Here is a 14,490-nt window from a genome sequence, read left to right as displayed (position 1 = left end):
TTTTCCCTTGTATTTATATTGTACACAACTGAATAACAGCACTTTTAAAGAGACCCTGTAGCTTTGGATAGATATCACATGCAACTTCCTCTATTGGCTCACTGATACCATGCAGTGTATTGGCACAGAATATCAACATGGAAGCTTGGGTTTAATTATTTATTAAAATAATTATAAATCATTTATTATTATCAATAAGCACCAAGCAAGTATTACTTGATTTTTTTCTCTCGTTTATCTGAAACTGCAGTGCTGGAGGGAATGAAAGCAAGGCTCATAACACAAGGATGTTGCACACGATCTATTCCTCCCACATACAGTACAGTAAGTGGTTTGACACAGGGAGATTTAAACCCCACACACACACACACACACTTAAGACATGGAGGCAGTTGCAGATTATGTTTTAACAGACGGGAGCTGATACAACTTTAATCTTATGCAAATCTTCCACCATTTCTTCAAGTTAGTTTCCAACAGTTTAAATTCTATCAGTCATTTCTGCTTGGTTTGGAGTCTGTAGGTCAGGAGCGTTGACAGTAGCACCTTACCCTATTAAAAATAAAGGGATCAAATGTACATCTCAAACACTATAACGGGTATTTGAACAGTCTGCAAAGATATGCATGGCAATGAACTCCAGTACTAGTAATCTGACATAATGCATTTCCTATTCTATCCTGTGCAACATTGGCATCTCAAAGGAAGGTGTGTGTGTGTGTGATGAAACACTCAGACAGATAGATCTATTTTGAGACAAGGCAGACACAACATCTTCTCATCAGACATCAGAACCAAAAAGTTCCACGTTAGGCAAAGGGAGAATTAACTTTATCTACAAAGCATACAATCGACAAACCCCTTTTTTTCCTTGTTGCTTTTTTTTGACAATGAAATATTAGCATACGTCTAAAAGGCATCGCCATGTGCTTTATATGATAATGGTCTCAATACTCAATAAAACAAAACTAGTTAATGATGAAAGACACAATTAAAGCTCTCAGTCGCTACATATGGGCCGACGTCTCGCCTTCGACACATTCGAGCATTAGTATTTCTGCGTAACGCTGAAACACAAAAACAAACAAGACAGAAAAAGGGTGGTTCACAAAGTGTCACTACAAAGTCTATAAATATACATACAGTGAATGATGTCAACCAAAAAAAAGCTAAAGCAAACAGTTTTCAATAACGGATGTAAAGTAACAGAAAAAACAAGTCATTATAAGCAGAACAAAAATACCATTGTGCTTTGTCAAGAGGCTTTATCATGACAGACTGCATCTACAGCGACCTGGAGGCATGAGTGGAATAAGTAAAACCAGTTTGAAGACTATTTGTGTATCTTTGAGTTCTGAAAGACAACATCCATATGCAACGCAGGCAGGAACTGCAAATATTAAATATTTATATAATAATTCAAACAAAAGTTGTCAATAAAAACATTTTGAACATGAAGTACATGTTGTAACATAAGAACACTGAAATGCCGCTAAGTAAAAGAGATAGTGAGGTTTATTCAGACCGTCCTCTGAACAAATTAAAGGCCATGATCTCTCACACTGTCATGCATGCCAGAGTGCTAATATATATATTTTTTTCAATTGTCGATACTTAAATAACTTTCAACATTTCCTCTAACATAGTTCTACGTCTTCATACGACCACATATTACATGATAAAATACCAGCACAGACACAGTGACCTGAATGATTTTTGGCACGCCAGATATCCAAACTCAAGACCTCCTGCGGTAGATTTCAACTGAGTTTGCAGCGACCGCTTTGTCACCTGGATATCTGGCTTTTTGGCCATGGTAAGCAACAGCCTATAACAGCTGAACAAGGCGTAGTGCAAAAACTAAAATGTTGCAGTACATGCATGCAAAGGAACCTGCAGTCAGCTGCATATGTTTAAAATATCTCTTTGCCATTACGTGTATGACATCAGAGAAAATGCTCAATAACAGGAATTGCTGGAAACTAATCACACCAACCCATCCAGCATTCTCAACTAGCTATTATTATTATTTAAATTATGTTTTTCGTTATATTTTCTGACAGTAGAAAAATAGCTCGACAGCCTTATTACATGTAAAATTAGGGATTCATGTCAATAAGAATCAAAACATTGACACCGCGGATGATCAGAGTAGAAACGCAGGTTTCACACTCGAGTCGAGTAGCTCACACGTTCTGGCTGTTCTACAAAGGCCACGGGAACGCTGAAATCCCAAATCTGCTAAATGTCCTACATATATGCCTAAAAATTTCCCTTCCACTGATACGAGACAGAATCGGTAGAGCAAGAGAGGTATACTTTAGCAGAGACAGGCTGCTGAGTTAGTGAGCGGTTCAATACGGTGTTCTGAGGAAGGAAAGCAGTCCCTGTTAAAGTTCTCCGGGTTTCTGGTTGCAGCTGGTGCACACGCGCACAGGGTGGTCCCAGCCACGCGATGGAACGGCTCGGCGCTCGGGGGAGCAGTCGTCGCACACTCCTTGGCCACAGGCGCGGCAGTGGTGCTTGGACAGCTTGGCAGTGAACTCGCGCTGGCAGTTGTGGCACGACAGGATGTCCTGGTCAGGAACCCAGTAGGCAGGACGAGCTGCGTCTTTCACTAGGCCTAAAAGGAGGGTGGAAAATAAATGCGCCACACTCACAGGTCTGGAAACTTTATATGACACCACATCCTGTTCGCTTAAGTTTATACTGCAATATAACCTAATAGAATCTCTGTCACGCAATAATTGTCTGTAAAACGATATCTGCATATGAATATGTAGAATATGTAGGCAAGGGACAAAAACTGTGGGACCAAATTCTTTCAAATTTTCACTTGTAGTCTTGTTATAGTAATACTGACCAATGTCAGATCTAGGCTACATGCAGTCTGCATTCTTGAAAACATTCATCCAATCGTTATCCATTATTTTTTTGCATTCTCCAACACTGAACAGCTGGTCAGAGCTGACTGAGCAGTCCTGGCCTGGATATCTGTTGGCAACACTGGAAGTTCCCCATAAACTATGTCAACAGATCCAGCTGATGAATGCTCTCTAATTTGATCTAATTATACCCACGATTAATTCATACAAAAATTTTAGTAAAACATAATGTTTTATATGGGGTTAGTCCCAGTCGCCTTCTTTTAATGTTTTCCCTGAATTTCTGTTGGGTGATGAGCAAGTGGTCAGTAAACACTCACATTAATCTCCTTTAAATTATTCCTTTCAGTCCTGTAAATTTAAAACGGCTTAAATCTTTTGAGCTTTCCCCAGTACTACCTGAAGTGCAGCCCTGTTTCAAGTTGTGACGGGAACACAGAAACAAGAGCTGGGTTTAAAAGTAAGTTGGCTAATTTTGTTGTGATTGGAGAGGACGTCACTCTGTGGTATTTTTGGGGTAGTCACAGATATGGAGATATCTTCAGCGAGATATCATGTGGTCCAAAGCATAATTATCTATGCCCTTTACCAGTAAATTTAGACCTGCAGGTATATATATAGTATCTTCACATCTATAAATATTTAACTTGTGTTTGGATTACACAAATACTTTGGTTTTGAATGCTAATAAAGAAATCTGAATAAGTTTGTGGCCTAACTGAAAAAGTACAAAAGTTGACACTCTCTTCTTATAAAGCAGAACTTGTTCTTTCTGTTGGATAATCCTGGCAGAATCCTGTCACACTGGCTTAACAAACACACTTAACAAAAGCTTTTTCTCATATCCACTGGCCAAAGTGCATCCTGGAGGTTAGTTCAAAGGGTACAGAAATGATTGATCCCGAGTAGTTAAACGATCACTGAGGAATTCTCACAGATGTATGCTGTGTAGGCAACCTAACATCAATATTAAACAAGTACAAAGCAAAGGAGACTCACAAGCCTGGCAAAGTCTCATAAACAAAAAGAACAATATAACTGGTCATCGATCACATCGCTGCACTAAAGACATCTGGTAGATACAAGAACTGAAACACTGGCAGTGTTAAACATTAGATGGGAGAGCACTTCTGCATGGAGGTGTTGCCACAGATATGTCCTGAACAGAGTGTCCAAGGCGTTTTTAGGTTCGGTGGCCAGTGTGTGTGGGAGGGTTTCAGTTTTTTAGCTTATAAATATTTTTTGCTGGCAAGAGGAACTAGTTACAGGAAAATGCAATCTCCATATAAATGTAATCATTTTACTGCCATTAACTTAAAACACTTCAGATGGCTCAACTGTTTCCTTGATTTGTGGCATAGAGACCTGCTTTTCATAGCAGTACATGTTATGTTAAAACTAGGCCATTAGGGCATCTCATATTCCTGGCGAGACTCCAGTATGACATAAATAAAGGGAAAAGACTTCATTTCTTTTTAACTGAAATTAAGCAGAATGGGCCTCCGCCACAAGAGGGCATCGCTCTGGTGTACTACCATTTACTGGGTCATTTGTTTAGGTTGCATAACCCTTCCCCTTTAGGTTTTGTTTCGGGGAAACATTCACCTAGTGGGATGTCAATAGCAGTGACCACGACTCCGAATGTGTTGGTGACAGCTTCTCCAACCTTCCTAGCAAGCGTTCCACCTTCTTCCTCTTCTTGCTCTGCTTCAAGTAGTTCTGGATAAATTTAAAAAAAAAAAGACCCTTACTAAAGCCATGCTCATAGATGTTAAATGGCAGCATAACAGAGGTTTGAGAAAAACAGAGGAGATCTGACATTATTTAGAGTGTGTGTACCTGCATATGAAGATCTCTGCTCAAAGCAGACATCACACACTCTGACAGGGGCAAGACCCCAGCCTCTCTCGGGGACGGGTGCAGCTTTGGAAGAGCAGCCATCACAGAAGCCCTCCCCGCAGGCACGGCAGTGATGCTTGGTGTCGTTATCCTGGAAGACTGTGTGACACTTGTGGCACACCTTGCATGAGAGAAAAATAATCACAGTCCGTGTTGTATTGAGCAAGAGCTAAAAGAGTGCGGATGCAACACGAATCCAAGTTTCATCATGAGACGTGCAAATGTAGATTGTGTAATAGGCACACCGCAGACAGTAAACATCCTTGTGAACATGAAAGTGTTGACTTGGCCGTTGGTAGCTGGTGGCAAAGGATGGGGCTGTGTGTGTCACTCACCAAGATGAGGGAGTTGGGTTTCCAGTAGGCTGGGGCGATCTGATCTGTCAGCCAAGAGGTGACGGCCTTGGCGGGTTTGACACTGAGCTCTGACACAGACTGGGCCACTAGGTTGACTCCATCCAGAAGCCGCTGTGCAGCATTGCTGTTGTCCTTTAAAAAGCCATCCGACTGCAAGAAACAGACAGGTTATCTGTAGCCATAATTAAGGTCTATGCAAATCAGTGAAATATAGTCTGCATCTGATAAATAAATTAAATACTTGGCGTCACTTACTCCCGGCCAAACATGTTGGATCTCGGTGCGGACAACTGTATCAACAGGATCCTGATTTCCATACCAGTACTGTCGGCTTCGATAGATCACTCCACAGTTGGGACATTCAATAACATACCTGAACATATATTTAAAAAAATGAAACTCATTTTTTGTGACAATAATCTGGTATGTAATCTGATGTGGAGCATGCATGTTGGAGTGACAAGAAGAATTTAATTTTAGGCCAGAGCTTTAAAATGATGTTAACCAAAGCCTAGGTACAGATGCCCTCGCAGGTCATTTCCTTACTACTTACCCAGACCAGGCATACTTTGCGAGGCCCATCCATGGAGAATCCGAGGAGGCTGAGGTCTTTGGGACTACTATCACTTCTTTTCCTCCTTCATAGCAAGCCTGATTTGATGCACAACATAAATGATTTCAATTTAAGGCTCTTTGGCAATGACACAGAAGTAATTACAGTGTTATGGTCAAAACAGAGAAAGCTAAAAGTCAAAGCTGAGTCACCACACTTACTTTACAGGTGTAAATGCGATTATCATACTGAGCAGAATAACGACAGCGATGCTTCGCCTCGTGGCGCACTCCCTCTCCTAAGTGGTTCATGCTGTTCTTGCAGCCAGAGCTGAGGTAATCGTATTAACGCAGAATGTAAAACAGCAAAAACAGAAAAAGACTGAAGCAAAAATGATTAAAAAAAAAAAAAGACTGGCAAGAAATACTTACCCACAACTGAGGCACAGGCTAGAGCAGGTGAAGTATTCATCAGGAAAGAAGCAACTGTGTGCTACCAGCTCACCTGCGATTTCCCCACTGAAGCGCTCGCTCAGTGCCTGCAGGGAAATTAAAGATCAGCAGATATTAATCCATAAACTGCTGTCAGACCAATTCAAAAATGCATTTCCATGTGATGCAGAAACAAGCAGACTTCTAAATGCAGCCCTACCTGCAGGGCTTTGAAGATGACCACAGGTGTGCGTGGAGAACGGGTGGCGTTGTTATCCAGGAGCTGCTCCAGTTTATTCTGTAGGCCGCGAAAGTCAGTAGGAGGACTGAGAGTCTGCGTACCCCAGTAGTGGACAGAACTAAAGGCCTCTGGAAAGCGTGAAAGCTTCCTGAAGCGCTCCAACAGCAGCCGATCTACTGACTCGAATGACTTATCTACAACAGGACAAAAATTTAATGATTATTAACATCAGCTAAAATATACTGCAGATATATTTAGCATTTATCGACAGTTCTTAAAATAGTGTGCTTGAAAGAATGCATGTGACATGTGAGGGGAAATAGACAATATTTGCCTTATAAGAAATACAAATGTGCCTTTCATTCCAAAAAAACAGAGTGGGTAATAAAATGGCCTGCATCTACCAAAGAGCAATATATGGTAAGCAAGGTATACCACATATAATGTAATACCTGAAATAAACACGAATAGAAATGAAGAAATAAACCCTGAACAGGAGGAACCTGTGGAGATTTTTTAGAGCTCATCTTGGAAAAGCAAAATGTGTTTGGCACAACGGTGAATTCAAATCACAATTCTGAATGCAAAAGCTGCCAGACAAACAGGATTTTTTTTTTTAAAGAAAGAGTATGAAAGATATGAGACTATGGTAAAAACAGGCAGTCTTCCTCAGTAAAAGGGCTTATCTAACTTGAGCAAATTGCAAGTCTCTGCAAGCTGATTATTATACCAGAGCGAGAGGAACACAAACCAGTAGATACTGAGGACTGGAAAACACATCATACTATTAGAGTTTAGACAAATTCAAATAATGATTCCCAATAATGTACAATACCTGGTGTTAAAACTAGATGTAAATGTGTAAAAACTGGTGTGACTACAGCTATAAATGTACATTTCTTTATCATTTCCAGATTTAACTAAAGTTGGAAAGCTGATTTCGACCTCCAGATAACAGGGATAGAAGGCTAATATTTGCTAAACCCCAAATTATATGCAATGCTTAACCCTCAGTTGACTTTAAAGGGGCCACTTGTAGTCCTTTGATGCAATGATCCATAACTACTGTATATTCAGAGTGTCAGAGTGAAAATGTTAAATAAAGTTATTTTTAAAAAGGTTTAAGTTATTGCATTGCACCCTTTAACAGGAGGAGGTGTTTTACCTGAACCCAGCAACTTAGTGTGGACTGTTTCATGGAAGATGACTACAGCGGGACCCAGGGTGGACAGTGGAACATCCAGGCCACAGCGTGCTGTCGTTGCCTTCAGTTCCTTGGTGAAATGCTTCAAATATGCGTCTGAAGCATCTCCGAGGAACTTGAAGAGGTCATCGTGGAGACGGTCAGCATGGGTGCGGTAGATGATGAGGTCAGAGATGGCGAGCACCTTGAGTAAGAGACGTGTTCTCTGGCCTTGTTTGGAACTGTTCCCAAGCAGCCCCTCTGTATCAATGACCACTAATTTATGGATGGGATCAAATGCTGCCCACACTCCCACTGTGCATGACTCTTGTGCAGGAGAAGTCTTGAACACCTCTCTGCCCATGAAGAACGTGTGGTTTAAGGTGTGAGATTTGCCCTCTCCAGTGTTACCAAAGATGGACACCACCTTCAGCAGCTGGTCGGGCGAGCAGCTGAGGCTCTTCATGAAGGAAGCTTCATCTTTTATCTTAGGACAAACAACAAGTGTAAAAACTTTAAAGCATAAACAAAGAAAATGGAATACAGTCCTATTTAATGCCCACTTGCACAACTTACCTGCATTTCCTCATTCTCATCAACCAGAAGAAAGCTTGATACCTTCTCCAGAAGTTTAGCCTTCTGAGATTTGGTCTCATCGGCTATACAGACAGCAGGCTGGGCAGATGTTTGGACAGAGTTGCCTTCTGCAGGTTTGGGTGGTGGAGGATAATGTGTAAGCTGGTGTTTCTTCTTGTTGCCTCCACTGTGGGTACGTTTCTGACAGTCCTGACACAGGTTAACTTTGCAGTTCTGGCAACGGACCACAGACCGATGGCGCGTGCCACTATCCCCACTACCTCCTTTACAGTTGTCACAGTATGGGACATGTCCAGGACCTAGCTGGACCCGCTTGTGGTTCTTTAGCCGGTCATGACTATGGAGGTCGAGCTCACAGCGAACACACTGCAGGCTTTTGCAATCAACACACTCAAATGCCGCCTCCTCAGAGCCACCACAGGAATAACTCTCCTGACATATCAGACTAGTATTGACTCCCTTTTCTGAAGATGAGCCATACCCATTCATCGTTTCTTAAGGAGTGAGCTTGAATACAGACTGGCGCTTATTGGAACAGCTTTGACAACAGCACCAGCTACTTCCAATAGCAGTTAATGAAAAATGCACAGTGCAGTAATACTGAAAAACTCAAATACAATGAAATAAACTTAAGACAGCTGCATGATAACAGGGCAGCTATCACACTGATTTAATACAAAGTTTAAACACTGATGTAAGTGATCAAATTAGTTTTAGCGGTATGAAATTCAGACACCTAAACGGGTTGATCTAATGCCATTTAGTGCACCTAACAAAGGCAGTGAAGTAAAAACCGTCGTCTTCTTCAGTAACGTTTAATATCCTTTGATCCTGTTAGCTTGTTCATGCATTAAAGTTAGCATTTAGCAGCAATATTACCTAAAATATATATCTAAGGCAAGAAAGAAACAGTTAGGTAACACATAAGTGTGTACAGGTAACCAGTACCTAACGACACAAAGAACCCTCCTTGGGGAAAAAAAATACCAAAACAAAAATGAGCAAATGTTAATGCTAACAACAGGCTAACTAGCAAGCTGACCCTCTGTGGGTCTATACCTTGCAAATTCAGTAAATTACTTGACAACCAAATGTGAACAGCTAGCTTAGAGCTAGCTACTTTAGCCGGACAATTTCAACTTTTCCCCCCCACCTCAAACAAAAGCTGCAATTAGCGAGCCAGCAAACCACCACAGCTCACAGCCGTCCAAGCAAGCAGCTAGCCTCCAGTCTGTCAACTAAACAGCAACAACATATCAACAAACAACAGCTAGTCGATGTCAAAAGCTCGAATATCTGTGGGCTCTTTCACTAAACACCGGGAGGGAAATCGGCGCGATTCGGTTTTAAAAGTCTTTAGAAGAGTTACTGTATTTAAATTCTTCCAAGCAGTGTCATTGTTTTGTTCTTCAGCCCCCCTCCCTGATAGATTGCTCTAGCTACGTTATTTTGTTGCCAGGTCAGATCAGCTGATCAGATTATTTTCAGTCACAGGGTCAGAGCAGGGTGACGCCACGTTGCATCATGGGAAACGTAGTTCTTGCTAATAGTTTGCTCTGTTTACATTCTGTGCAACTCCTAAAAGCTCACATATTAAAACGTTTCTTTTTGAATTTTTTGTATAATATAATATAATATAGCCGGCGAGCACTGTGAGGGTCATGTTTTTTGACTTTTCCAGTGCTTTCAACACCATCAGGCCGACCCTCCTGGGTGATAAGTTAGCAGCGATGCAGGTGGATGCTTCTCTGGTGTCCTGGATTGTTGATTACCTGACAGGAAGACCACAATATGTACGTCTCCCACAGTGTGTGTCTGACAAGGTGATTAGCAACACAGGGGCACCACAGGGGACTGTCCTCTCCCCCTTCCTCTTCACCCTCTACACCACAGACTTCAGCCACTGCACAGAGACCTGCCATCTTCAGAAGTTTTCTGATGACTCTGCGGTGGTTGGATGCATCAGCAGGGATGATGAGACAGAGTACCGGGCTGTGGTCGACTCCTTTGTCACGTGGTGTGAGCAGAATCATCTGCAGCTCAACGTGGCAAAGACCAAGGAACTGATCGTGGACTTCAGGAAGACCAGGAAACACTTGACCCCTGTTTCAATCCAGGGGGTCAGTGTTGACATTGTGGAGGACTATAAATACCTTGGAGTACACATTGACAATAAACTGGACTGGGCTAAAAACACCACAGCACTTTACAGGAAGGGCCAGAGTCGTCTCTATTTTTTGAGGCGACTGAGGTCCTTCAACATCTGCCAGAAAATGCTGAGGATTTTCTATGAGTCTGTGGTGGCCAGTGCGATCCTCTATGCTGTTGCATGCTGGGGGAGCAGGCTGAGGGTCGCAGATGCCAACAGACTTAATAAACTGATCCGTAAGGCCAGCAATGTTGTGGGGATGGAGCTGGACTCCCTCAAGGTGGTGTCGGAGAGGCGGATGCTGTCCAAGATAAAGACAATGTTGGATAACACCTCCCACCCACTCCATGACATGTTGGTCAGTCACAGGAGCTCGTTCAGTGAGAGACTGAGATTACCGAAAAGCACCACTGAACGACACAGGAAATCATTCCTGCCTGTGGCCATCTCCCTGTACAACGCATCCACTTAACACACTGTTTGCTGCTACAGCTGTCACAGTCTGGCGAGAGCAGACTGTATGTATAGTGAAGAGTGGACCCAAAATGCAGACACCAAGGAACTTGGATCAAAACTTGAGTATCAACAAAAAGCGAGCCGTTTAATGAGGCTGGCAGAAAAGGTACAAATAAAGGGCAAGGCAAACAGAAATAAAACTAACATTAACCTAAACTGGGAGAACTAAACAAACAACATGGAAAAACCTGGACATGAAACCTAGAAACATGGCATGGAGAACATGGCGTGAACAACAGACGACCTGAAAATCACACACTGAAAACAGAGGACTTAAATACACAGGAGGTGATTAGGGGAAGTGGAGACACATGAGGAAACAGCTGGCACACATGAACATAATGACGTCACAGTGGGAGAGTAAAACTGAACATGATGAACACAGAACACCAGACCTCTTCACAATAAAACAGGAAACATAATGAGACATAGACATGACAACCCGAACTTGACAACGTAAGACACAGACATGAAACGCATGAAGAGCAGGGGAGATTTAACATGGTTGGAAACACGAGGGGAAAATAATAACTAGAAACACTTAGGCATAATAATACAAACTTGATAACAAATGACACGCAGCATGAAACACGAAGGTTGAGGGGAAACTTAAATACAGGGGAAGAAAACACAAGGAGTCTAATAACCAAATGAACTTAGATAACCTAATGAACAAAATAAACTCAAACTTAAAACGCTGGGTCAAAAGACCCAGGATCATGACAACAGCTACACATGTTTCTTTTCCAACTATTTATTTATAAGTGACTTATGTATGTATGTATGTATGTATATATATGTATATATTGTACTATTCTTAGTTAGTGTATTGTCTGTCTTGTCTTAATGTTGGTTTAAAATGGAGCACTGTAACAAAAAATAATTTCCCCCAGGGATCAATAAAGTATTCTGATTCTGATTCTGATTCTGATAATATAATATAAACAAAGTTTTAAAAAAAAGTCCAGAAGAGAGGAGAGAATCAGTGAGCAGCAGTATGACTTCATGCCAAAAAAAGAACACTACAATGTGATGTTTGCTTTGAGAGTGTTGATGGAGGAGTATAGAGAAGGTGGTAAGAAATTGCACTGTGTCTTTGTGGATCTAGAGAAAGCTGATAGGCAGGTACCAAAAGAGGAACTGTGGTACTACATGAGGAAGTCAGGAATGGCAGACAAGTATGTGAGGGTTGTGCAGGGACATGACAAGGACAGGAAGAGAGTGGTGAGGTGTGCAGTAGGAGTGACAGATGGCTTCAAGGTGGGGATAGGATCGGCTGTGAGCCCCTTCTTGTTTGTAGTGGAGACGGACAGGCTGACAGATGAGGTGAGGCAGGAGTCTGCACGAACTGTAACATTTGCAGATAACACTGAGATCTGCAAGAGATGATATCTACTGGATATAAATATGGATATAAACTGGATATAAATATGGATATAAATATGGATATAAATGTCATATAGACCAGGTGTGTCAAACATAAAGCAAAAACTCCAATTTGGCCCAAAAAGTTATATTTCTGTAATTTTACAATTTAAGTCCAAAGAGTAATGTTGGCAGATTTCATTAGTCAACCACAGCATTTCTTTATCAAGTAGAAAAACTGAAACATACTCTTGAAATTGCACTTCTTTTTATTATATTCACATACTGCAGGGATTAATTAATTTGGGATTTCTTCCAAAGACAAGAACTAACAGACTTAAAAACTCCTTTGTCCCACACGCCATCAGACTGTTTAACTCCTCTCTGGAGGGGAGAGGGAGGGGAAACAGGAGGACAAAGGAGGGGGGAACAACTAAGCTGTAGTGCCTCTTCACTTCACTGTACAATACTTTTGTTAATAGTCAATGGTGCAATAGACTTGAAATGTGCAATTTCACTTGTATTTTTATTTTTATTCCTATTTATTCTATTTATCCCCTTTGTATATTTTATGTATATATGTCTCTGTACTTATATATGTGTATATATATATATAATATTCTGTAACTCTGTAACTTCTGTCGGTGCTGTGCTTTTTTGGAAACCGAATTTCCCAGAGGAACCCACCCGAGGGATTAATAAAGTTTTATCTTATCTCTCTCTTATCTTAAAAGTGCATTTAAATTACCGTACACTGACAGAACAACCAGTTGGTCTAGCCCATGGTCTACGATAATGTCCTGTTAAGCACAACATTGTGAAAAGCTCTAAATATCTCTTTAAATTAATATCTAATCCAAATCTACCTGTTGCTTCTAGTTGGCCAAATCTTATCCTTAATCTAATCACTGAAATTAAAACTCCATTACCAATCATCGCCATAGCTAGGAAAATGTGGGTGGGTGTTTTAAAAGTAGGTTTGGGAAACAAGTCCCATCATCAGGCTTCAGGCTCAGGATGGATTTAAATGGCTTTTATCTTGTAAAGTAGCACTTCAAAGCAGCAGCAGGGGACCATTTGTCCTAAATGCCAGTCTGCGCTTTCCCTCCGTTTCTTCACTGACAGTAACTTCTAAAGGCAAATCCTTAAATTTGATGTTGTCTTTTTGAAAGCAAGCAAATCACAACCACTGCATTTCTTAATCCATTTATTACAAAACTTACCTAGCACACAGAAATATAAATAATAACAACAACAGCCAAAATATGAAACAAGAAACACAAAGGTATAAAGAGAGGAAGTGTAGCTGGCTGAAGTCACCGTTTGTCCGGTTTGTCACATTTCACACAAAGATGGAGATTTTGAGATCAGTTCTTTAAATCCACAGCCCACAATTTGTAGACAGACACTTTGTTTAAAAAAACAAAAATCATGGTTTGTTACGGTCGAGTGAGGATACCCGCTCTGCACTTTGGATTTCAGATCACAAGAATCTAAAGATTTTCCTCCATCCACCATCATAAAGAGACTTTAAACTGTTAAGCAAATTGAGCTTTTTGTATTTAGTGCCACCGTGCTTGTGCTTAATGGCAGCAAATACAGCACAGTCAAAGGCGTCTTTAAGGTTGTGCTGTGTGAGAGCCGAGCACTCCACGTAGTCATGAGCTCTGATCCTGCTCGCGAGCCGTCTGGCCTTGTTAAAGAGCACCGGTCTGGTGCCCCGCTGGTTCAGATGAATGAGGACGTCCACACTGTGTCGAAGGTCTGACTGAGTTCCAACCAGAACGATGGGGGAGATTGGGTTGGCGGCTCGAATCTGTGGGATCCATTTGGAGGTGATATTGTCAAATGAGATGGGGTTGACGAGGCTGAAGCAGAGGATGAAGACGTCCACATGGGCATAGCACAGAGAGCGCAGATGGCCAAACATCTCCTGATAGATCAAACATTGAGAGATGAGAAGCACTGGACCCACTTGTCTGTTTAGAAAAAAAAACTGTGATATGTGATAATTACCTGTCCAGCAGTATCTATCAGCTTAATGTGGGTTGGGATTCCATTCACATGAACTAATCCTGGACGTTAGGTAGAGACAAGCAGGCTTTATTGCTGGGTGAAATATCTGACCTTTAAATAAAAGAGCTCCTTCACTTACCTGTGAAAACATCAAATGCAGTTTGCCTGTACTCAGTGTTGTATCCATTGAAGATGTAACTGATAACCATGCTGGTTTTTCCCACTGCTCCATCACCAACCAGCATGCAGCTCACTTCTTCTCTCATTCTGTTTGCTTTATCAGTTCTATGACAGGCCAT

General features: G+C 41.4%; 2 protein-coding genes across 2 annotated transcripts; both read right to left on the bottom strand.

The window, feature by feature from the left end:
* Positions 1-154: 154 nt before the first annotated feature.
* LOC146612591 (zinc finger FYVE domain-containing protein 1-like) lies at positions 155-8,803 on the bottom strand. The gene is made up of 11 exons (XM_085342858.1): positions 8,125-8,803; positions 7,531-8,035; positions 6,345-6,559; positions 6,125-6,231; positions 5,915-6,023; positions 5,694-5,791; positions 5,396-5,513; positions 5,120-5,290; positions 4,725-4,905; positions 4,491-4,604; positions 155-2,623 (listed from the first exon to the last, which is right to left on the bottom strand). Exons 1-11 carry the CDS (start codon positions 8,632-8,634, stop codon positions 2,391-2,393), a joined length of 2,361 nt encoding a protein of 786 aa, XP_085198984.1. The 5' UTR covers positions 8,635-8,803; the 3' UTR covers positions 155-2,390.
* A 4,855-nt stretch (positions 8,804-13,658) lies between these two features.
* Positions 13,659-14,490, bottom strand: LOC146612590 (rho-related GTP-binding protein RhoV-like). The gene is made up of 3 exons (XM_085342981.1): positions 14,331-14,490; positions 14,192-14,250; positions 13,659-14,108 (listed from the first exon to the last, which is right to left on the bottom strand). Exons 1-3 carry the CDS (start codon positions 14,488-14,490, stop codon positions 13,659-13,661), a joined length of 669 nt encoding a protein of 222 aa, XP_085199107.1.

Source organism: Diplotaxodon limnothrissa, linkage group LG19 (assembly GCF_057381915.1).
Source record: "Diplotaxodon limnothrissa isolate DT_005_m linkage group LG19, D_limnothrissa_male_GT1.1, whole genome shotgun sequence".
NCBI classification, from domain to species: Eukaryota; Metazoa; Chordata; class Actinopteri; order Cichliformes; family Cichlidae; genus Diplotaxodon; species Diplotaxodon limnothrissa.
The sequence above is the reverse complement of the archived record's forward strand: the minus strand, read 5'-3'. Positions and strand labels throughout refer to the sequence as shown.

Excerpts from the sequence above, each read along its gene's own strand:
- LOC146612590 (XM_085342981.1), bottom strand. The coding sequence starts at position 14,490 with ATGGCCTGTCATAGAACTGATAAAGCAAACAGAATGAGAGAAGAAGTG. Across the intron at positions 14,251-14,330 it reads TGCATTTGATGTTTTCACAG|GATTAGTTCATGTGAATGGA; the intron begins GTAAGTGAAGGA and ends CCTAACGTCCAG. Across the intron at positions 14,109-14,191 it reads TGATAGATACTGCTGGACAG|GAGATGTTTGGCCATCTGCG; the intron begins GTAATTATCACA and ends TTGATCTATCAG.
- LOC146612591 (XM_085342858.1), bottom strand. The coding sequence starts at position 8,634 with ATGAATGGGTATGGCTCATCTTCAGAAAAGGGAGTCAATACTAGTCTG. Across the intron at positions 5,792-5,914 it reads ATCGCATTTACACCTGTAAA|GCTTGCTATGAAGGAGGAAA; the intron begins GTAAGTGTGGTG and ends GCATCAAATCAG. Across the intron at positions 4,605-4,724 it reads GCAGAGATCTTCATATGCAG|AACTACTTGAAGCAGAGCAA; the intron begins GTACACACACTC and ends AAATTTATCCAG.